Source organism: Zonotrichia leucophrys, chromosome Z (assembly GCF_028769735.1).
Source record: "Zonotrichia leucophrys gambelii isolate GWCS_2022_RI chromosome Z, RI_Zleu_2.0, whole genome shotgun sequence".
NCBI lineage: Eukaryota > Metazoa > Chordata > Aves > Passeriformes > Passerellidae > Zonotrichia > Zonotrichia leucophrys.
Window position 1 is genome coordinate 45882934 of NC_088200.1, and position 24470 is coordinate 45907403.

The 24470-nt window shown below is 42.7% G+C and overlaps 2 protein-coding genes and 1 pseudogene across 4 annotated transcripts in view; all 3 read left to right on the forward strand.

The window, feature by feature from the left end:
- HAUS6 (HAUS augmin like complex subunit 6) overlaps positions 1-5412 on the forward strand; it is a 20357-nt gene extending 14945 nt beyond the window's left edge. For all 3 annotated transcript variants that reach the window (XM_064736363.1, XM_064736365.1, XM_064736366.1), the window contains exons 15-17: positions 605-740; positions 1079-1544; positions 4788-5412. In XM_064736363.1, the coding sequence (XP_064592433.1) occupies positions 605-740; positions 1079-1506 (564 nt within the window). In that variant the 3' untranslated portion in view covers positions 1507-1544; positions 4788-5412. The remainder of the gene's footprint in view (positions 1-604; positions 741-1078; positions 1545-4787) is intronic.
- Positions 1-24470, forward strand: part of LOC135460117 (long-chain fatty acid transport protein 6-like) — a 370483-nt gene that overhangs the window by 318614 nt on the left and 27399 nt on the right. The window lies entirely within an intron of this gene.
- Positions 2294-23025, forward strand: LOC135459651 (stabilizer of axonemal microtubules 1-like; annotated as a pseudogene).

Below are 24470 nucleotides of genomic sequence, written 5' to 3' on the forward strand. Positions count from 1 at the left end.
GCAGCTGTAGCTCATTTAGAGCTACTAGGACCCACTTATCCAATACATAGGACTCTCACTACAGATACACATGTTAAATATTTAACAGGGACTTGGTAATTTTAAGCAGGAATGTAAATATTTTTCCTTTTAGGTATTCCATTTAATATTTGAGGAATTCCTTCACAAGGGTTACTGTCAAATGTGCCACTTCTTATTTTGGAAAGTAAATTGCATTTTTAACTGAAATGGTAGTTGTTTTTCATCTACTAAAATTTTTTAAATGTGTGAATATATCTCTAGTCTTCAAGCTTATGCAGTTCGCGGCTAATGTCTTAAATATATTCTATCTGAGCACATTTTCTTATTTGAAAGGTGGATTCATAGATGATGAGTGAACTGAAAATTGAATCTGATCTCAGTCCCTTACCTTCATTTTGTGTTTGTAGCATACTATGGTCATTGTGAACCTAAGTAGTAAATAACAGAAAAGTTAGGATATTCCAAATTCTCCATATGATTTGGAAAATGAGATTTATTTTTAACCAACACTGACAGAAATGAAGAGGTTATAATGGTTATAATTTTGATTTCTTAGAATTTCCTGTTCTTTCACATCCTACAGATTGCAAAGGCGGTGATTTCTGAGTCACCTCACAGTGGTGAAGAAAAAGGAATGACATTAGATGATCCCAGGAGCTCACTGTCTTTTAACCCATTTATAACGAAGAATAAAATACCCCGAACTCCAGAAAATCTGCGTGAGTTTGAAACTGTTTTTCTTATGCTCGTTGATAAAAAATGTGCTCATTGACTTGTAACGCAAGAAGAAAAAGATAATTATTTCAGTGATGTTGCATGTTTTTGTAATGGCTCAATCTAATACAAAACAGTAGACCTAGTAATAAGTTGTGAATACTTTGAATTTGATTTAAGAGATTTTTTTTTTCTTACGTAGAATTCCCTTTGTTTTGGGGAAACATAAACAATATAAAGCAGCTATATGTATTCCCTCTTGGATTGCTCTATCACTGAGGGGACAGAAAAAAAACAGACTGATTGAAAGTATTAAAATTTCACCTTGGTTTGTTTCATTTAGTTGCTGAAATTAGAAGTTCGTTAAATTCTGCCCTTCATGAATCTCCTGACATTGGAATATTGGACGAGACGCTTCTACAGTGTGATAGTATGGATACCACCATATCTGCAGCCTCAGACTCAATTTTATTAACAATGGACAGTGAAAATTTAATGGATGGGTCAGAAAATAATGAGGATATTAAAAAATGGGACCTATATTGGCAGTCCCCGTCCTACTCACACAAAGTGCTAAAAAAGACTGCATCTAAGAGTCATAATAATGGAGACAAGTCCCAAAGTTATAGAGCTAAACTAAGGATGTCCGAAGAAGGAGAGGAAAATGAGGATGATCTTCTCACGGATGAAGGATTTACCAAGATGCCATTGCCAAGCTCTCCTGATGAAAGCAAACATTCCCTGTCATCTTTGCTGTCAACAGAAGGATAGTACATGAAGTCCCATTAGACTTACTACATGAATTGAAGGTAAGTTTCTGTGTTCTTTGTGCATCAAGATTTTTTCCATTCTGTCACTAGATATACTACCATGAATAACATCTGAGTAGTTGGACTGTGCTGTGGAAGTGGAGGGAAACTTGTTTCTCATGGAAGATGAGATGTGAAAAAAAAAGGAAACAGGCTTCCTCTAGTTCTAGAGTTCTATCAAACATCTTCCAAGTACAATAAAAGATGTTCATCTGACTTTCTGCTGTAATCTGGAGTGGTTAAAAAAAAAAAAGCCTCAAAGTGCATTAACTGCAGTCTGCAGTTAGATTTTGAATAATCTGAATTTAGATGTTGAAAATTCACAAAGGTAGTTTGGAGTTTTGTGTTTACTCTGAACAAATTTGGCTATTTAGAAATGTGTCATATGTCATTGAAACTTCTGTGAGTTCATTAAGGTGTTGATAGAACTATCCTGCATTCCAGCCTGCCTATCCCCTTATCCCATTTCCAACAGAGGTGTCAACTGTTTAACTGTTTATTGGAGTGTTTAGTTACATGTTCAATTAAATCATTGAAGTGCATTGATAAAAATTAACTAGTAATGGAGTACCTCCATGAAAACAGATGGTATGCAGGCAGGCCACCACCCACTTGGAATTGAGTCTGGCAAGGGATATCAGTGGTAAGTACATCAGCCAGGAAAAGGAAGATTAGGGAAAGTGTAGGGCCATTGTTGAAGCAGACAGGTGTCCTGCTGATGGAAGACACAGTTAAGGTGGAATTAGTGAATGCCTTCTTTGCCTCAGTCTTTACTGCTGACGCTGTCCTTCAGGAATCCTAGACCTCAGAGGTAAGGGAGGAAGGCTGAACAAAGGGGGACTTGGCCCTGATCATAGAGGGTTCAGTTAGAGGTTAACTAGACAGACTTAATGCCCATAGGTCTGCGGGCTCCAACAGGATGCTTCTGTGGATGCTGAGGTAGATATCCCGTGGCAGATATTGTTACTGAGCCATTCTGCGTTATCCTTGAGAAATGGAGAACAGGAGGTGCCTGGTGACTGGATGAAAGCCAGCATTACATCCATCTTCCAAAAGGGCAACAAGGAGGAACCAGGAAACTACTGGCCAGTCAGCCTCACCATCATTCCTGGAAAGGTGGTGGAACAGATCATTCCGAAGGTCATCACCAAGCACGTACAAGAACTGGTCAGGATGGATTCACCAAGTAGTCAGGATGGCAATTGGGAGTAGACAAGTGGAAATCATACTTTACCATGGCCTTCTGAGATGACATGGCAGGGTAGGTTGGCTAGTGGAGAGCAGTGGATATTGTTTGCTGTTAAAGAAACTTCCCAGTCTGGCTGTTCATGAGACTCTGGCAGAGACAATTCCCAACGTCAGAGGCTTTCACTGTTGGGAGTGAAGCCCTTCACAGTGGGTGGCTCCAGTGAGCTGATGGGTGCCTTGCTTGACTCCTCACACAGCCCACCCTCACATGCACTCAGACCAGTTTCCTCACAGGTCCCAGGTGTCCCATAGCTGTGTCTCACGTGTCTCAGGCCACAAAGCCATTTATTCACAGTGCAGTAACACAGAAACAGCTTGAGCTGGTCCCTCTGGGCAAGACCCCCAGGAAAGGAACCCCAGATCTTTTACAGCCTCAGTCTCCCCACATGCAAGTCTTGCTCTTCCTCCTGAGTCATTAGCTTATGTCCCCACTCTCTGTTTCCATCCGCCTAGATGGTGTCACCAATCTTCATCTCCTTTGTTATCCCAAAGGTAGGAATTCCCAGCTCCTGATGTGTCTGTCACCATCCATTCACCTGGCTGCTGTCATCCATATTCATACTCCTTGTTATCCTGAAATTTGGCAGTTCACGGGCTCTCACCCAGAGCTCAGATCTCAGTCATCAGCTTTGGTGTCTATCAGATGGTATCAGCACTACCTTAATTTCAGCAAGGGTTTTGATAACATCCTCATCTTCCATGACATGTGGGTTAGAGGAATGTAAAGTGAAGTGAATCAAGTACTGGCTGAAGGCAGAGCTCAGACAGTCATGATCAGTGCAGCAGAGTCCAGCAGGAGGCCTGCAGTCAGTGGTATTGCCAAAGGACCAGTACTGGGACCAATCCTACTCAACTTGTTTATCACTGACCTGGAGGAAGGGATCAAAGGCACCCTCAGCAGGTTTGCTGGTGACTCCAAACTGGGGCAGTGGCTAATCCACCTGAAAGCTCCGCTGCCATTCAATGGCACCTTGATCAGCTGGAGGGTTGGGCACAGAGAAACCTGGTGAGGCTCAACAAGGGCAAGTGCCAGGTCCTGCACCTGGGGAGGAACAGCCCCAAGTGCCAGCACAGCCTGGGGCTGACCTCCTACAGAGCAGCTCTGTGGAAAAGGACCTGGCACTCCTGGTGCATCACAAGCTGCCCATGAGCCACCAGTGCCCCTGTGGCCAGGAGGGCCAATGCCATCCTGGGCTGCATTGGCCAGAGTGTGGCCAGCAGGTGAGGGAGGTGATCCTCCCCCTCCACTCAGCCCTGGTGAGGCCATTCCTGGAGTGCCGTGTCCAGTTCTGGGCTCCTCAGCACAAGGGAGACAAGGAGCTACTGGAGAGGGTCCAGGGGAGAGCCACAAGGATGATCAGGGGTCTGGAGCTCCTCTCTCATGAGGAGACACTCTGGGAACTGGGAATGTTTGGTCTGGAGAAGACTGAGATCTCACCAATACACAGAAATATCTCAAAGGTGGGTGTCAGGAGGGTGGTGCCAGACTCTTTTCAGTGGTGCCCAAAAAAGAGGCAAGGAGCCGTGGCCACAAACTAAAGCACAAGAAGTTCCACCGTAACTTGGGGCAGAAAGTCTTTACACTGAGGGTGGCAGAGCACTGGAACAGCTACCCAAAGAGGTTGTGAAGTCTTCCTCTCTGGAGACACTCAAAATCCAACTGGATACATGTCTGTGTCACGTGCTTTAGGTGACCCTGCCTTGGTGCGGAGGGTTGGACTGGATGATCATCAGAAGTCCTTTCCAATGCTACCTGTGCTGTGATTTAATGAAGTACTTGGAATTTAATATTTAAAATTTAAGAAATAGTGTAATTTATTTGTGCAAAAAAGGTTTCATTTAGAATGGTAGCCGTGTTGCTAGCAACTGATGAGAGTACTTATCAAACGGTACTTAGAGTACCATTTTATATATGCTTTATGTGAAACAGCTTCAGTATTTCTGTCTTAATAGTTGAGTACTATAGATTGCAAACTGGTATGTTTTCTCTTTCAGGTAAGAATAGTTGAGTTGGAAGTTGGGAACGAAGGAACATTCATCAGGATGGAATTTGTAAAGCAGCATAACCAGAGCAGTGCATTTATGACTCACTTGTATCTTCTCCAAGCATTATCTGCATTGGGAAGTTGCAATCCTTTTGGTCTGCAAGGAGACTCTACTTCAATCTCCTTGTTTAGGAGTGTCACTTGCCTGCTCTGACACTGCCAGTTTCATATCATTCAGTGTGGCTTTCTATATACAGAACTATAAGCTTATTTTGAACAGCAGATATTGAGTAAATGGCATAACCTAGAAAATGGAAAAATGAGATGTCAAAGGAGAAATAGTGAAATCTGTTAATTTGCTCCTAATCCACATCTCTTACCCCATCCCAACCCTTAACCCAACAGATTGATATTTTTCTTGGTGCTCTACATTCCATTACATTCATCTCTCTTACTGAGATTTCTGGTCTATACTGCCATCAATTCTGCCTTTTGATAGAGGCTGTTCCCTTTTTCTATGCTTCACTGGAGTGCATATTTCTTTAGCTATATTACTGAATAAATGCTTTACAATAAATGCTTTACTACTAAAGTGTAGTAGTGTGTTTGTTAAGTTTATTGTATAGCTCCCCCATTTTGTATTGTTCCCCCCGTTTTATGTAAATGGTTTTGCCCTTCCCAGTTTTCCCGCCATTGGCATTAACTGTCAGTTAAGTTATATAATTCCTCCTCCCCCTCATTCCCTTATATGTTGTTTTGCGGAGAAAAGAAGAAACCTCACAACTTTATAAAAGTTGTAAAGCTTGGTATGTTTATTTACGGCGCCGGACACACGCAGAGAAAAATTCTCTTCAAAAGGCATGCGTACCCCTGAAAATTTCAGACCTCCTTTTATCCCCCTTCCAAATGCATATGCATACAGTTTCACAATAAGTTCACACATATTCATCTTGCATGACACTTAGCACCAGTTCTTCTTTATCAAAGGAATTTCTAGGTCGGGGCAAATTGACCTCGTGGTCTTTTCTGTTTTTCTTTCTCTGTCTCCTTGCTGTCTCGGCATTCGAGTCTTTCCTTCAGCTTTGGCCGTTTGACTTTTCACCGTTGTCAGACACTTCACCTAATTCAGGACGGATCCCTACTCTGTCTCATTGTGAACTTTTTCTCCTCCCTGAGCCCAGTCAATCACCCCTCCTAACTTTCCAGAATCTTCTTGCTGGGAGTTGTGGTTGGCTGTGGTCCCAGGGCCCCTCCCTTACTTTGTATTCATTGGTTTCCCTTTTATGTCAGTTATGCTTAGTTCATCCCTCCACCTTTCCTTATTGGTTCAGTGTAAACCCCTCCCCTTTATAACCTCATTTCACCCCCCTTTCGTGGTCTCTCCCTGGGGTCTCTCCCTGGTTGTCGTCTTGGGCTTCACATTAAACCTGACTTGACCCCATTGAGAGTCCAGCTCCTTATTCCAGTCGTGTTGGCGGTGAGATCGGTCCGCAGGCGAGCACAGCCCGAGGCCCTCAGACACCGAGGGGTGCTCGCTTTGGATTGCAGCTGGGTGTCGGCCTGCCCTCTGCTAGCCGGACACTGACCTCCCAGGCCAGGTACACTTGATTTTAACAAGTACTTGATTTTAACTTCTTGATTTTAACTTGATTTTTCTTGCTACTTGATTTTAACATCACATCATATACAATATGTTGTGATGTAAAAGGTAATAGACCCTGTGGTAATAGGAGAAAGTACAACTCTAGATTCCAAGAGGAAAACTTACTGTTTTAAAATACTGTCTCCTAACCTAATGTGTTTAGAGGCATTTTAGCAACAGTAAAGTTGTTTTAATGTTCTGGATTGTCTTCCTCCTTTCTTCCAAAACAGTTACCTTGGGTTTTAAGAAGAAGCTCCACCTGTATTTGACATCTTCCTTATAAAGAGAATTTGATAGGCTCTGTGAAAAGCCATGTGGGTGGTTGAGGAAGCTGTAATATCTATACCACACATTAGAAGATAAGAGGGAAGTGCTGCTTAATAGCCAAAGGTATTTTCAAACCTAAGTTCTATGATCCTGTTACCACTTAGCTACTGGCTGCCTGGAACAGCTGTGATCTGTCCACACGTGGACTCTAGAGCTTGGCACTGGTGACTTCACAAACATTGCCCAGGTAGCTAGACGGGCTGTAGACTAGCTACATATAAGGATGCGGATAATAAGATTGTGGCCTATCTTTAGAAAAGTCAAACTGCCTTTTGTGTTGTTACTGCATTGACAGTTTGGGATTAAAAAATGGCATTTAAAAATCTTGAGTTTCCTGTGAAGACCTTGCCTCACATTTTGAGTTACATATAAAAGCAGAATCTTTCCTCCTTGTAGTTAAATATAACAATGTTTGTATTGTAAGTAGTAGCTCTCCTGTCCACTAGTTTGTGTTGGACGCTTAGGTAATTTTTGGTTAGGTTTACATTGGAAATCTATCATAATAAATTTGAAATTCTAGGTAAAATTCTTATTTAGAGCAGTAATTTAATGATTTGTAAGGGGAAATTGAGAACAGCAGGGTATTATGAGCAGCCAGAAATACAACTCTGTATTTCTCTGACTTCTTTAAACCTAGATATTTGCTGAAGATTAATACAGTATTCCTAATGTGCAGTGTTAAATATCTTGAGATACCTATGAGAAGTCCTTGCCCATCAATCCTGGAGAATTCTGTTCTTCCTGAATTTCCTAATCAATAGATTCCTTTGTGTGACTTCCTAAAAGTATGTAATTTGGGCTTCTGAAGTTAGGTGCACTGTATTAAAATTAGCTGAAATACAATGCAAGGTACAGTACCTTGCTTTCCTTTCCAGAGGAGAGTATGCAGGAGGAGATAATTTTGTGCAGCACTCCAGAGCAGCCAGTATTTCACACTTTATAGTCACCTATTATTACTGTGTAAGCTCCAAAAGGATAGCTTTATGCACTTCTGTGTTCCTTGGTCTCTTTCATTTTTTTAACTTTGGAATATTATACTTGGGTTTTCTTGCCAGAGCTTATATAAATTGCTCACAAAGGTTTGATGAAGTGCCTGAAATATTTTTCCTCCAAGTTCTATAGTATTTATTATATCATGAGCAATGTGATACACAGAGAGTTGGGCCTGTTCAGTCTCAAGAAGAATCAACTGATAGGGAGCTCATCAGTGTCTGTGTCTGAGGGGAGGGTGTCAGTGGATGGACCAGGCTCTGCTTGGTGATGCTGAGCAATAGCACAAGAGTCAACAAACAGATGTGCAGTTAGTTCTATCTGAACATGGGGAACTTTTTTACAGTACAGTACAGAGCACTGGGAAAGATTGCCCAGAGAGGCTGTGGGGGCCTCCCTCACTGGAAATACTCAAGACCCATCTAGATGTGATCCTGTGCAATGTGCTCTGTGATGATCCTGCCTCAGCAGGGAGGTTGGACCAAATGACCTGCTGTGGTCACTTCTGGCCTGACCCATTCCATGATTGCATCAAGTGTTATGGTGTCTGGTAGTGGCATATCCAGAGATCAATTTGTAGCTGTGACAAAACATAAATTGCTCTTAAGTTATATACAGGATAACACATAACTTGGCAGTCTGTACTTTGTATGTTCTCTCTGTACTGAGCATACATCAGTCTCTTTTTATTGAAAAGTAAACCTGAAAGAATGTTTGAAATGTCACTGATTCACTGGGCATTGAAAAATGCAAGTACAGTCTTGTGAATTAATTTCTGCAAGTAGTGGGAGAGAATCAGAAGGGTGAAAACTACAAAATTAGTGGTTTGAGCCCAATACCGGCCACTGGGAACAAAGTCAACTCTAGCCCAGCCAAAACAGACTGGCGGAAGATAGGATGAATAGGGACTGAAAATATGAGTACTTAGATTAATTTCAGACAGAGAGTCTTTTAGCAAACCTGAATTGCATTCATGGCTTGATAGTTCTGCTTCAGTCTTGTGTGTTGCATCATTTAGAAAAACTTTGGCAGAAATTACTCTATTGGTGATGGCAAAACACTGTAGGAGAGCTCTGTCTTACCCCCTGCAGTGCTAAAGTTCAGCTGGGTTAGCTCCAGTGGGGCGCTGTTTGGAGGTAGCTCTTCTGTATGGGAATGCTTTCAGACCATCCTCCCTGGAGATACATACCTACCTACACTTCAGTCTGTGTGGAACTGTTCAGCTGTGTCTGCTGATTGTGGATGGGGTTACACCTGGGGAATTCTGTGTGTAACTAGAAAAAAGCACAACTGCAGAGAGTTTGCTAACCTTTTTGTCTCTTGTGGGCATTTTATCACTTCTAAATAAGATCTTACTTTGGTTGGTGCTTTTCCGTGGCACAAAGACTAGTTTCTGATTAATTTATGTGTAGGCAGTCATCCCAAAGTGTGAATCTAATCCATAGTCACACATAGGTTTTATGTTTCTGGCAGTCTGTCTGTTGAAGCTGTATACATTTTACTTCTTTGCATGTAGAAATACAGTCAGAGAAAGCTGCAGCAAAGTTTCTCATATTTATTATAAAGTACTCCAGGAGCCAGGGACACAATCATTTCACTGGTGTTCGGACATTATCAACTGCTTAAATAGTCGATTTACGCACTTTTTTTTTAAGGAGTTTAGTTAATGAGACAAATAGAAACAGTCATTGTTCCAAGAGGCCTTCAGACTAAAATCTAGTGAAGAATTGTATTGACCCATTTATTCACCCTGTTGAGATCCCTCTTGATGGCAACACACGCATTGGGTGTATCAACCTCTTCTCCCAGTTTTGTGTCATTTGCAAACTGCCTGAAGGTGTGTCATGTATCCCATTATACATGTAATTTATAAAGATCTATGTAATAGCTTTACCCCATTTCCCAGTCATTGGAATCACAGCTGGTGGTGGCCCTCTGGACTTTGTGCCACTGATCACAACTCTTTGAGTCTAGCAGCTCAGAGCATTATTTATTTTGCCTCAGGGTCCACTTACCTGGCCCATGTTTCTGTCAGTTTGTTGATGAGGTTCTTGTGGGTGACAGTGTCAAAAAGCTTATCAAACTCAAGATATGCAGTATCTACTGCTCTGTGCCTCATCCTACAGAAGACTGTACCAAGACAGTCTTCTTGTAGAAGGTTTTCTGTTTGGCCTAAGCATGATTTCCCTTTCATGCTGACCGCTCCAAATTATCTCCTCCAGCTCACTTGACAGCCAGTATTGGGAACTGATTTTCCAGGATTATTTACTCAACCATCTTTACAAGGACTGAGGTTGAAATCTTTCTTGCCTTTCTTGAAGACATGTGATGAATGATGTTTACTTTCTCCTAGACATAAGGAACCTCTCCTGGTTGTCACAACCTTTTAACGACAGAGAAAATGCCTCAAAAATGCATTACAATACTGCTGTATTTCTTGTGGGTACTCCATGGACCCAAGCGTACCATTTGTTTAAGTGCTGCCTAACCTGTTCCTCTTCCTTGACCCAGTCTTTTCTATTGATCTCAAGGACATGGGGTGTCTTAAAGCTAGTCATACCAGTAAAGACCAGGGCTGAGACTCAGAGTCAGTGGTCACACATTGCTTTTCAATGTAGTTTGTGTAGTCAGGGAGCATGAACAGCCAGTTCTTGCAAATCAAAGCTGTTGATCCTGAAGAATGATAAGAGTATTGGTGTGAGCCAAGAAGGGTTTCTTGGGGGTTGATCAGCTGTGCTGGTTATCTTTTTAGGCAGATTTTCTGCAGTAGGAGGAACAATCTGTATGTTAATACTGGTCAGGCAGGTAAACTTTACTCATCACTTATTTCTAAGTGCTCTCCCTGCTGCTTAGAAGTTTAGATCTGGAAGCCTGTATTAGTCATCAGTTAATATTTCTTGCAATCATTGTTTTTCAGTTAGTGGGAAGTGCTAGTGGTTAGAAAATTGTGACTTTATCAAGGACTTTGTCCTGGGGTGACGTTATGATGCTTGTATATCCCCATTCATCTGTTCTGTGCCTTTAAGACCGGCTCTGAAGAGTGGAAGTTTTGTTTGGGTTTCTCTTATCAGGGACACAGAGAAAAGCGGTACATAAGGCTGTTTTTTCACTTCCAGCTTCAGCTTGCTGCTTTTGCTTGCTCTCTTTTTCTGCTCTTGCTTCTGCTCTGCTTTCTGCCTCTGCTTATTAGCTAGTTTAGCTAAACAGTCCACATTGCTTCCTGGACTGTTTCTCCTCTCCTGTTTCTGTGACCATCTCGAACCTGCTCCGGAGTGGGACCCGGGAACACCGAAGGTTCGGCTGCAGCAGCTGGCCCAACGCCGGAGGGACTGAGAACAGAGCAACCACCCCCAAAAGAGACTTTCTGATTTTGCCATCTTTCTCAGAGCAGTGTCATCGGGTATTGTTCATTTTGTGTGCTGAGGGGTGCGGGGCCAGTCAAATAAACAGGTTCTTTTCACCTCTCTCCGAGGAATTTTTTCCCGAACCGGTTGGGGGGAGGGGCCGTGTGGGTTTTGCTTTCTGGAGGGGCCCTCCTTTGCAGATTCTTTAACAAATTTGCCCTAAACCAGGACAGACTTACAGTTTAATGCTCTGGCAGTAATTTTTTCACTTATTGCATAAGTAGGAGGCCTAAATTAATATCTTCCTAAATTTTATTTCAAAATAGAAATTTTGGAAATATTTATATAAAATATAAATATTTTATAAATATCAAAATGTACCTAATTGTAACGCAAGTGGATTAAGAAAGGATGCTGAAGGCACCTTGTTCATCTGACAGTCCAGGTTACTGCATGTATGGTAAAGGGTCACTTAAAGGGGACTTACGAAAAGGATCCTTAATCCCTGTGAGATCAATGACCTTCTTGTTTCTCTCTAAGTACTTACTCCACAAGTAATATTACATTGTCTTCCTGTGGGATAAAAGTCCAAGATAGTGGGGACAATTGTATTTGCTGTTGTTTAATGGCCTGAACTTTTTACCAGAAGATGGCAGCAGGCTGACGTTAGTCCCCAATATTTCTACTGCTTATTATTGGATAAACTTGCTCCATCAGTTCATGTCCTTCCTGTGCTGGGACCCCAGAGCTGGTGCAGCCCTGCAGGTGGGCTCTCAACAGAGCAGAGGGGCAGAATCCCCTCCCTGGCCCTGCTGCCCACACTGCTCTGGATGCAGCCCAGGACACGTTTGGCTCTCTGGGCTGGGAGTGCCCATGGTTGGGTCATGTCCAGCGTCTCATCCCCCAGCACCCCCAAATCCTTCTCCCCAGGGCTGCTCTGCATCTGTTCATCGCCAGCCTGTGCTGGTGCTGGGGCTTGCCCTGACCCATCTGCAGCACCTTGCACTTGGTCTTGGTAAACATTATGAGGTTCCCACTGGCCCAATTCTTGAGCTTGTCCAGGTCCCTCTGAATGGCATCCTGTCCTTCATTTGTCAGCCACATCACTCATCTTGGTGTCACTTGCAAATTTGCTAAGAGTGCACTTGATCCCTTTGACTATGCCATTAATAATGATATTAAATAACACCATTTCCCATACAGAGCGCTGAGGAACTCTGCTTGTCACTGTTGGATTGCTGGGCTGTTTATTTTTCTCAGCTTTGTTACTTCCCAGTCTTGATGCTTAGAAATCCTCATACTTACACTCTGCCCATTACCCTGATGGAATTCAGTTCTGGGGCTTTTCCCTGCTCCTTGGAGAATGATGTTTGAAGTATTTGTCCACAGAAGGAACTCATGAATTCATAAGTAGGAATCTGATCCTTTAAAATGGATCTGAGAGCTTCCCTCTCTTCAAATGGTGGCTGTTGCCTGATGTGGATGCTTACTTTCTATGTCATCTGAGGCACCATCTTGAGTAATACCACTGTTGTCTTTGCTGAGTCAAAGTAGAGACCTAAGAGAAGACAATGGCTATTGAAGTCTTACCAGCTAACACCACCCATTTGTCCTCAGAGAATCCTTTAGTCTGGAAAAACCCCAGAAACATCAAGCCCCGCCATTAACTTAGCCAGGTCTACCAGTAAACGCTATTCCTAAGAGCCACACCTACATGGCTTTTAAATACCTCCAGGAGTGGGGAATTCAACCATGTCCCATGGGCAGCATGTTCCAGTCTTTTACAACCCTTTCTGTAGAGAAATTCTTCTTAATATCCATTCTAAATCTCCACTGGTGCAACTTGGGACCATTTCTTGTCATGCTCTCAAGGAGAAAAGACTCACTCCCAGCTGGCCACACCCTTCTTGCAGGTAGTTACAGAGAGTGATAGGGTCACCCCTGAGCCTCCCCTTCTCCAGTATAAACAACCCCAGCTGCCTGAGCCACTCCTCCTAGGACTTGTGCTTCAGACTTTTCACCAGCTCCATTGTCCTTCTCTGGACGCATTCCAGCAATACAGTGTCTTTCCTGCAGTGAGTGTAGTGTGTGGGATTCAGGTATATAGGGGAAGTATATGTCCAATTGTGTCAGGAACCCACGTCTTAAGAAAGGAACGCACTTGCCACGGCAGCTACATCCAGATATGGACAACACTGGACAAACCAGACCAGTGAAGAGCTTTTTGCTTTTATTTCCAGCACATCAGTCTCAGAACATTGTTAGACAATGGAGACAGGATGTTAACAGCTCGCTGATCCACAGGGAATGCCAGAGAAGGTGGGGTGATATGGAATGACATAAAACCATATCAGTCTAGATTTCAGCCAATCATACATAGAACAACACATATTGACAAGCATTCTATCCAATCTTATAAAACACAGGTAATGGTAGTTAAAACAAAGACTGGTTCATAAGAGACAAAGAACAGAGCTCTATTCATGCTAACCTTCCAAAGATATACATTAAATAACCTTGTCGCCATCCTTAAGCCAATTCTACAGAGGCCTATTGCTATTTGTCAGGTATGCTCTACTGCTTGGGAAACTTTTCCACTGTATCTGCAATGCTAACAAAACTTCAGTCTGAGGCCTGTACTTTTTTAACTATTTCCTAAAAGCCCTCTAACTTTAGGGATTCCAACATAGTGTAGTGAGTACACTCACTACTTACTACTCCTGCAGTGAGTAGTGAGTGTAGCCCAAAAGTGAGCACAGAGCGGCCTCACCAGTGACGAGCATGGGCCATGATCCCTGCCCTGGCCCTGCTGACTACACTATTGCTGGTACAGGCCAGGATGCCACTGGCCTTCTTGGCCACCTGGGCACAGCTGGCTCGTGTTCAGCCAATGTTGACCTGCATCCTTGAGTTCTTTGCCTTGGGCACCTTTCCAGGCACTCGCCCCAGCCTGCAGCACTGCCTGGGCTGTTGTAACATGTCAGGTCCCCAGAGGACAGTCCTGCACCTCCTGCTCTGAGGGAGCCCATGTTCTCAAGCACTCATGGGCTGAATTACATCAAAACAATGCTGTGTGATTAATTAAAAAGTTTTACTTATGGTAGGAACGATCTAAATCTTATGGCAAATTGAGAGGTCTGTGGCAGCAATGATTTAAACTTTTCTGGACAGTCACAGATGAAACCTTTCTGAACAATGGTGATTTTTGAACTGCCTGCAGCAGCAGTGATTCAAAGTTTTTAAGCAGAGGAAGAAAGGAAGAAGGAGAGTTAGGAAAGTAGAAGTAAAGAAAACAGATCTGTGTTACCACCCAGGGCGCCAGTACTGCCTCTAGTCTCTTTCCTCTGGATGGCAGGTGCATGGATGATGGATGCATACCCTCACTTCTCCCTGTCACGCCATTTATAGACTGGTCCTTGCAGGTGCATTTTGTTATTCCCAAACTTTTCAGAAGGGGTTAAATGGTCTCATGGTTTCAAATCTGTTCTTAAAAATAGTTACCCAAGATAAGAAAGCTGGTCCCAGAGATGCACTATGCTGCTTCTGCAAGACCCTCTTTTCTAACCACATCTTATCTGTTGGCATGGTAACATTCCTTTTCTCTTCTGTCAAGTGTTTGAGACATTAGCTCTTTCAGGTTAAGTCTTTCAGGTTTTCAGTCTCTCACACGGATGAAGGGCAGGACTTGGCATTTGGCCTTGTTGAACCTCATGCCATTGGCCTTAGCCTATAGGTCCTGCCTGTCCAGATCCCTCTGCAGAGCCTTCTGACCTTCTGACAGATCAACACTCCTGCCCAGCTTGGTGTCACCTGCAAACTGAGTAAAGTTGCACGCAATTCCTTTGTTCACATCATTTATAAAGATACCAAGCAGGGCTGACCCCAATACTGAGCCCTGGCGAGCACCACTGGTGGCTGGGCTCCAGCTGGATCTAACTTCATTCACCAACACTCTTGGGACCCAGCCATCCAAGCAGTTCTTTACCCAGTAAAGAGAGCACCTGTCCAAGCCAGGAACATCCAGTTTCTCAGGAGAATGCTTTGGGAGATGGCATCAAAGGCATTACAAAAGCCCGGGTAGACACATCCACAGCCTTTCCTTCATCAACGAACCACGTCATCTTGTCATAGAAAACAATCACTTTGGCCAAGCAGGACATGGGGCCTGTGTTTCACAAATCCAGGCTTTATCTCTGGTTGTCTTGCACTTGCCTTAGAATGACATTCCAGATTATCTACTTTGTGGCTCCTCTGACACCGAGGTCAGGCTAACAGGCCTGTAGCTCCCCATATCCTCCTTCCAGCCTTTCTTATAGTTGGGGGTAATAATTTGCTAACCTCCAGTCTTTTGTGACCTCCTTGGTTAGCCAGGGTGGCCTGTAAATGATGGAGAAGTGGCTTAGTGATGACTTCTTTCAGCTCTCGCAGAACCCATTCTGATGTAGAACTCTGCTGACTCCATCCCCTTCTCATACTTCCAGAAAACACTTCATCACTGTGGTAAAGTACTGCCTACCTGTGATCCATTTCTTGGCTCTGGTACATATTGACTGTTTTAAATATGGAACTGGGCAGTGACTGGCTTGGAAAGACCCTCTCCATTACTGGGCTCTCCCTGCTGCTGAGGATGGTGAATGTCTGTTGTGTTCCAGCTTGTCTCTTCCTGAGCCTTCTTAAAAAATAAATTTGCTTCAGATTGCTGAAAACAGCATGCCGAGTGGCTGGAAAATGTGTGGCATCTACATAAGGACCCCTTGATATTCTTGGTTATTTTTTACTTCTGAATTTCTGTTCTTACCACTATACCTAATACTTTGCAAAGTGAATTCTCTCTTGTGCTTTACACGAACTTTTGAGCGCCTTGTATATTTTGCTAAAATGTATCACTAATACAGTGTATTCAGAGGCTCAGGCTCCTGCCCACTCAGCATCACTCCAGAAGCAAAGTGCAATATTAATACTTTGAAAGCTCCTATACTGACTGCTTCTCCTGGCTGACGGCCAATGGTCTAAACAGATATGCACACAGTGGAGAAAGTACTTCTGAGGTAAGAAAGTGAATTTCCTTGTGCCAGGCAGCAGACTCTCTGCCCTGTACCAAAGGATTTGGGCAGTGAAATAGGTTCAGGATGATGAATGTTGGAAGGTCAAGTTTTCTTCTCAGTCTTGTTGTGGTTCTGCAAGGTTGCCCGAGAGTTAAGTAACACTACCCCAGCATCTTAAGTAGCTCTTTTAAAGCAAAAGCTGAGAAAAAGCTGACTGGCCATGCTGATGTTTCCTTGCCCAACTGGTGTTTTGCTGTAAAACTGTTCTGATGTTACCTCTCCAGCCTGGTCTGGGAAGGCTCTTGTTGCCTCTCTCCTTTGTTTCCTATGCACAGTAGATAGCCTGCTATAATTATTGCCCTTTAAAAGGAGTTATGTATTCTGGTGTAATTCCACTGTAAAACAGAGATGGGTGGAAAGAAAGGGAAACCTGGCCTGGCTGGGGTTATCAAGAGCTGCCTCTGTTCCTTTTGCAGCATCCATGTTTTAAAATGTAAAAGGCTTGTGTATTTCACTAAGTGCTTGCATCATATCCAAACTTTCTTAGCTGGGGGAGGTGAGGGGAAGTATTCAATTCTTTGTGTGTCCAGAAAAAGGAGCACATTTTTTTCTGGAACAAAAAAGAAATAATGAAATTATTCTTCACAGGAGAGATTACATAGCACATGAAGAGTTGCCACAGAAATCTAAACCATCTGAAAAGCATGTCAAGAGACATGAGAATACAGATTTGACCTCCACTTACCCCCTCCTACACTATGTCTCAAGTATCATCATGTCTCTCCTGGAGGATGAGGAGACATACCCCCAGGACCAAGATGGATATAAGAACCACTTACAAAGGTAAGCTGCTCCTTCAGCTTTGTTCAGGACTTCACAGATAACTCCACTTTGAAGAAGACAGATCAAAACACTGTGCAGTTTTTATTCCTTCTCTATATGTATGCTAGCATGCTGTACAGTAATCATGCAGACAGAAGTAGGTAGTTGGTAATACAGCACTGCATTAATGGTAGCATTGAGATCTCTCTGTATTCACCTCCTTTCCCTACCTAACAGGCCTACAGGAATCCTCGGTAGAAACAGGGCCATGGGAATTCCTGTATGTTGATCCCACAACAGGATCTTTATATTTAGGATGTACTGAACATATTCCTGGTACTGCATAGCTGATCCACACATTCAGTGGATAAGGCATGTGTAAAATATACAGAATTTTCTAGGTCTGAGGAGCTCATGAAGCATGAGACCCTTTTTGTGTTTGCTGTGGATTTATTCCGTGAATGTACAAGAGATGCATACAAGAAGTACAGACACAATGCTCGAGCTCTACTGCTGGTAAAACAGGTAAGCTGTGCATCTAACTATGTCCTTGTTTCTCAGTTGCACTAACTTGGTGGCTTGTTTCTCTGGGAGCTTTTCCCCTCCTCTTTAGCAGCACTAATTGTCTTCCCTGTGCACTGGGAGAAAACTTTCAGTTACACAGTTAGAGCAACCCTCATAGTTTTGGTAGGAAGTCATAAATAGAAAGTCAGAGGATTTTACCTCTCCTCTGATCACCTTTCTGCTAGCTAACATGGATAGGCAGATAAATAGTTTTGTGTGGTTTTGTATTTCGTTTTATTATACTGTGCAAATATAATAGCTTATGACTGGTGCTTATTACTGCAGATTTGTCCCAATGTACACAGACAATATTTTCTTGGAAGTGAAAATGATGAAAGAACTTGGGGAATAAAAGGCATGTGAATGCATCATTAAAATTACCTGGCTGAAATGATTGAAAGTTGTACTTTATTCTAACTGCTGCATGTTTGCAGCTGCATGTTTGCAACAGCATAAACTGCAGTTTGTACATCAAACGCACAGGAAATATCCATTTAGAATTACTTGAATTGTGAAGACTATGACCCACAGGTGCAGAATATCCATATCTACACACTTTTGAACACTTTGTTTTGCATAGGCAATGTCACCAGATGGTATTCATTGGAATAACTTTGGTGAAACCAATAAAAAAAGCTGCTATATGCAAGGTGGGGATGTGTCCTTCTGTGTTTAGATATCCTTAACCTCTCCATATCTGAAACATATGTATATTTTGGTCTTTTTTCAGTGTTTAGGTCAGCACCTTAAGTGTAACTCCAGAGCTCTAATAAAAGGTATCACAGCCACATTTGGTTACAATTTACAGTATTTTTCCGAACGCTGCAAATGGAAATTTTTGTCCAAGCCCCCTCAAAGATCGAGTTGCATACTAAATAAATTCTCTTAAAGGCCCAGTTTCAACAGAAATTGCAAGTTTTCATTGCACCACTCTCTAAGAATTGCTAGGTTTTAGTGGTCCCTACTGTCATGGCTTAACCCCAGGCTGCAGCCAAGCCCCAGGCAACCACTCGCTAACTTCCCTACCAGCAGGATCAGGGAGAGAATCAGAAGGGTAAAAGCTGGAAAACATTGGGTTGAGATAAAGACAGTTTAATAGGGAAAGCAAAAACAGTGCACAAAACCAAAGCAAACCAAGGAATTAATTCACTGCCTCCCATGGGCAGGCAGGTGTTCAGCCATCAAGAGGAGAGCAGAGCTCCATCACAGGTGACAGTGATTTGGGAAGACAAACACCATCACTCCAAATGCCTGCCCACAATCCCCTTCCCCCACTTTATGTACTGAACATGATGCCATGTGGTCTGCAATGTCCCTTTGGTCAGTTTGGGTCACCTCCCTGGCTGTCTCCTCCCGACCTCCCAAGCACCCCCAACTTCCTCACCAGCATGGAGTACAAAAAAGCAGGGCTGTGTGTAAGCCCTGCTCAGCAATAACATAAATATCTCTGTATTATCAACTCTTGTGTTCAGCACAAATCCAATACACAGCACTACACCAGCCACTGTGAAGAAAGTTATCTCCACCTCAGCCAAGTGTTTACAACATTGTATTCAATTAATTATCATAACTAAAATATTGGAACAGCATCTAAAATAGTGCTGCTCTGGTATTACCTTTCCTACTGTATTGTCATGTTCTTTCCCACTGAACACATCATATACAAAATGACACTGTAGGGTTAAGTTGTTGCTATTGCTTGTCACAGTTCATGTCAGATGACTTTGCAACTTAAAGTTTCAAAATTCTCATCTCCTCCAGGCTACACATGTAGCTGTTTCTGCCTATCTTCAGATATGTAATCTAATTTTAATTAAGTCTTGCTTGGTTATAAGAAGATGTGCCTAACCCTCCAACAACATATGGTTCATATCCTGAATTCCCTCCTGTACCCCCTAATGTTTTCAAGATTGTCTACATGGGAAACTATTAATATCTACGGTTAAGAATTAGAGTTGAAATAAAACTGTAACATATTTTGAAGGAATAGTAGCACTGCTGGCTTACACTAAGTAAAATAAATTCATAACGCATATGAGGTCTCTAAACGTGTAGAGCTTATAAATTTAAAAAATTGAAGACAGATGGACTTGCTTATCATACTTTGAATATTTTGCACGAGCTGTGGTTACATCCAAAATGCACAGAGTCTTCTCCAACAAAGATGGTGGGAGAACCTGAAAAGTTTTTTGGTAGCTCCTGGTTGGCAGCTGAAATGTGAGATCTCTGAACAAACCTCCTCTTAGAGGTGGTCTGAATCTCATTAGCTTCTCACTTTTTAACACTTTATTAATGCATTTCCTGTAAAAACACATCTGTGTATGTTCTGGTTCACCCCGTTGGACTGTTTCTCCAGGAAAATGATGTACCCTAGGCATGGGCACACGGTCAGCATCTCACCATTGTGGTGGTGCCTGGACATCTCCTACTTCCCAAGGGAAACAGGAGCGCCAAATTCTGATTGGATTGAAGAATTCAAATATCCTGATACAAATACCCTAATTGTATCATTTAGTCTATAGTGCTTTGACATCTAGACTTCCTTCCTGTGCAGAGTCAGTTGGAAGCCTATTTGCCTCACGATTCTTAGTGTGGTTTGAAAGGAAGGAAAATTATAAAAAGAAAACAAAAACCACCTCTTGGGTTAGATCCAAGACTATTTCATTTCAGCTTCCTACCAGTAACCATAATGGTCTCTAGGGAAAGTTGCACAAAATTACTAGTAAGGGGAAAAAACTATGGTCTTCTTCAGCGCTGGTCAAAGAGTTAGGCAGTTTTGCAATAGATTCCTAGTGTGACAGCACAAATCTTTTCAGATTACAGGGCCTCATTTATTTCCCTGATATCCTGTCAAGAAAGGAACATATGAATGTCCCTAAAATACCACCTAAAATGTTTTCTTAGTCATAAATTTGGATTCAAGATTTCTGGAATACGGGCTATTCCTGCAATATAATTCAGTGTTTCACATTAGTGCAGACTTATTCTGCAAATTTCAGCACAGTTTTTCTAATAAGGAAGAATTGGGTCAAAGTTGCAAGTTCTTTCTCAGTTTCTGTTTGTTCTGAGAGCAGGGGCATCAGGGAGAGAAAAGCCAAGGGCCAAGGAGATGCCACAGAGCAGAGCTTGCTCACACCAAGATGAGCTGCAAGCCTCTGAACCTGGCAAACCATAGGCAGCATTCCAGCTGTGCAGCTGAAGAATCAGGTCAGCCACCAGGCCAAGTGAGAAGGTAAAAAGAGGAGGGGTGGCACTGCAGCTCAGCCTTCAGAGTGGATGTGTGGTTCTCCTTGTCCTAGAGATGCTGTGAGAGACATCCAAACCTCCTGCAGACACAGGCATGCTCTGTGCCCAGAGCCAGCCACAACACAGCAGCAGGAAGGTGTTTGAAGTAGCTACATGCCACACCTCCATAGTTCCTGGTTACTGAGCATGAGGATGGCACCCACTCAGCTACCTGCAGAAAATGTCTCTGTGAGACACAGAATACAATTGAATCTTCCCTCATGGTATTTCATGGTCTCTGTAGGCATGAGTGGGTACAGGTCTGTTTGATTGAACTTTCTGTGTAGATGCACAGTGTTTCCGGGGCGTAACACAGTAGTGTATAATGTATTCTACAGCTGCTCTTTGAATAAGAGTAGTGAAACATTACACCACAAACAAATATTTATTGAAATAGAAAATGTAATGATCATAATATTGATATATGGCTGGACTTGTCAAAGGATTTCAGCTCAGCATTTCAATATGATTCCTTTTTCATTTCAGATGACTGTGTGTTACAGAATGAACCAAGACAGAGCAGACCAGACCAAACAATAGGTTTGCTCCATCAAAAGAGAAATTTTACCACAGAACCATTGTCCAGAATGACAGTTTCTACAGGGGACTTGTTGCCACTCAAAGCTGTAAACCTCTGAATCCAGACCAGAAAAGCAAGGCTCCCTTTGAGTACATAACCAATTACAGGATGAATTATGGATGGGCAGAGTCCAATAAAATGAAGATTAACAAGTCCAAGTGCTGAGTCCTGCATTTTGGGCACAATAACCCCCTGCAGCATTACAGGCTGGGGATGGTGTGGCTGGACAGTGCCCAGAAAGGACCTGGGGGTGCTGGTGACAGCTGGCTGGACATGAGCCAGCAGTGTGGCCTGGGGGCCAAGAAGGCCAATGGCTCCTGGCCTGTGTCAGGAACAGTGTGGCCAGCAGGAGCAGGGAGGTCACCCTTGCCCTGTACTGCACTGGTGAGGCCACACCTTGAGTGCTGTGTCCAGCTCTGATCCCTCAGTTTGGGAAGGACCTTGAGACACTTGAGCGCATCCAGAGGAGGCAACGAGGCTGGAGAGGGGCTGGGAACACAAACTCTGTGAGGAACGGCTGAGGGAGCTGGGGTGGCTCAGCCTGGAGAAAAGGAGACTCACAGGTGACCTTATCACTCTCTACAATCTCCTGAAAGGTGGTTGCAGTCAGGTGGATGTCAGTCTCTTTCTCCAGGCAGCAACTGACAGAACAAGAGGTCACAGTCTAAAGCTGTGCCAAGTGAAATATAGGTTGGATATTAGGAATTTTTTTTTAATGGAAAGAGTGATAAAGTACTGGAATGGTCTGCCAGGGGAGGTGGTGGAATCACCATTCCTGGATGTGTTTAAAAAAAGGTTGGATGTGGCACTTGGGGCCATGGTTTAGTTGAGGTGTTAGGGCATGGATTGGACTCGATGATCTTCAAGGTCTCTTCCAAATTAGTGATTCTGTGATGCGCCATCTCCTCTGGTGAAACATTATGTCCATAAAATTCAGATATACAAGGTCAATTATGTTTCATTTGATGGTCTCACTACACACAAATTTTCCTACCAGGGGTGGGCTGGTCAGCCAACTAAGCTTCCAAAACCATACCAGACAAAACCAGCCCCTGTCTTCCTTTCTCCACTACAACTGAATTTCAGGAAAAACACAAAGCTTGACTACAGCCTCCTGTATTCACCAGAAAACTTGATATTTATCTTCCTCCTCTGGAGAAAATGGACATTCACACCAATACTTGGACACATTGGAAACACCTAAATGAAAAGCAAGCCAAAATGTGTAGATCTTTGGCCCAGCTTAATAAAATTACTGAGCCATTTAGCAGCTCTTCTACAGTGAAGGAAGACTATAAGCCTTGGCTATGAAATGGACTAAAACCCATCACTGATGCTCCAGACTTTCCCAGCAAAACCAATAGATTTCTTGGCTACATTTTGGACCCATCATGGACCTCATTCTCTCACAGTTATGTAAACCTACAAGCCTGTCTGGTCAGGCCCAAAGCATCACAGTCTCCCAGATGCTAAAACAACCTACACTGCCAGTTACACACCAAAGGGCTTTGCTAGATGCCTGGCCCCTTACAAAGACCCATCCCAGTTACATCTTTGAGAAAACTGACGCTGACAGCTTGATTTTGTTTGGTAAACAAACTTCTTATAAACCAGTTGCTGTTTTCATATTTGGAGAACTCCTAAAATAAACTTAATTCCCTGGCACTGACTCTTTCTGGTCATACAAGTGAAGAAAATAAAATCCAGGGAAAAGACATTGATTTTTGTTTCTCTCTATTTTTTTTTTTTTTCCTACCTAACTCTTGCTTATTGATTGAGAGATCTCCTCCTCCTGAGACGGTAATAGAAAGATCTCTTAGTAATAAACTTTATTATGGATGAAAAGGGCTCCATAAAAACAGAGGTGGAACAGGCAAATTGCCTGATGTGAAGTCACATGTAAAAGTCATTGCTGGATAACAAAGTCTGATATCTGGCCTTTTCCTATATTCCCATCAAAGACACATACAAAAGGTACAATTACTGTATAAATATTATTGCATATTGCACCTTCATAAATTGTGTCACTGTGCTGTCCAGAACCAGGCTATCAGATGGGAGGTTTGTGTGCCAAAGATGCCACCCTAGGCTGACGTCTTGTAAGAGAACTTTTTCAGTAAAAGATCTTCACTTCAGGGTTCTGGATAGGTACCAGAAACATCAAAGAGTTGAAATTGTCACATGTTGCTGTAGCTCAGAGTTGCATTATGTTTTGAATAAAGCCATTATTAAGATTCTGACCCTAACTGTTCGTTTCTCTGTCCAAAGTGCTTTCTGGAGGCTTATGAGTGTTCTATTGGCACTCTGAAACTTCCTGACTTCTTAAGCACATTCTACTTTCCTAAATCCTCCTCTCCCTTACTCCTGGCAGCTCTGGCTGTTTCCTGAGTATTTAGCTCAAGTGCTAGGTAAAGTTGTTGCATGCTTGATGATTCTTGTGGGTCCTTTCCAACTCAGGGTATTCTATTTTTATGTGACTCTATGATTCCATGAAAGGCTTCTGTCTGACCATAAAGCAGCATTTAAAGAGGAAGATAATTTTCTGTGTAAAGGGATTTTAAAATTTTGGGAAATATTTGAAACCTGTTGGGATAAAAATTCTTCCTAAGTGCTGTCAAGTTAAAGCTAAACACATTCAGTCTGAAAGCAGGAATGCTTAACCCTGAGGGTGGGAAGCCACTGGAACAATACCTTAGGGGCACCGTGGTTCTGCTTCCCTTGAAGTCCTTGGATCAGTCCTAGAGGCCTTTTCTAAACATATGTCCTAGTTCAATGAAAAATTATGCTCCTTACCACAGGAAAAACGAGGCAAATCTCTACAGATTACACTATACAAAAGGGCCAAACTATGCAGTCATTGATGACTTCACACAGCCTTCAGAAATTCAGTAACCTGTAAAATATTCACTCACCTGTGGTGAGGTATTGACCGAGAGTATGTTTGGCCTTTTTTTTTCAGCTCCTCTTATTTTACCAACTACTCTTTTTGAATCTGCATTTCTTTAATATTGAATTTCTACAAGAAAGTACTTTTTCTTCCCCATCTCTTTTTCACTAGTTGTTTTTCTGATTTTATTTATCAACCTGTAATTCT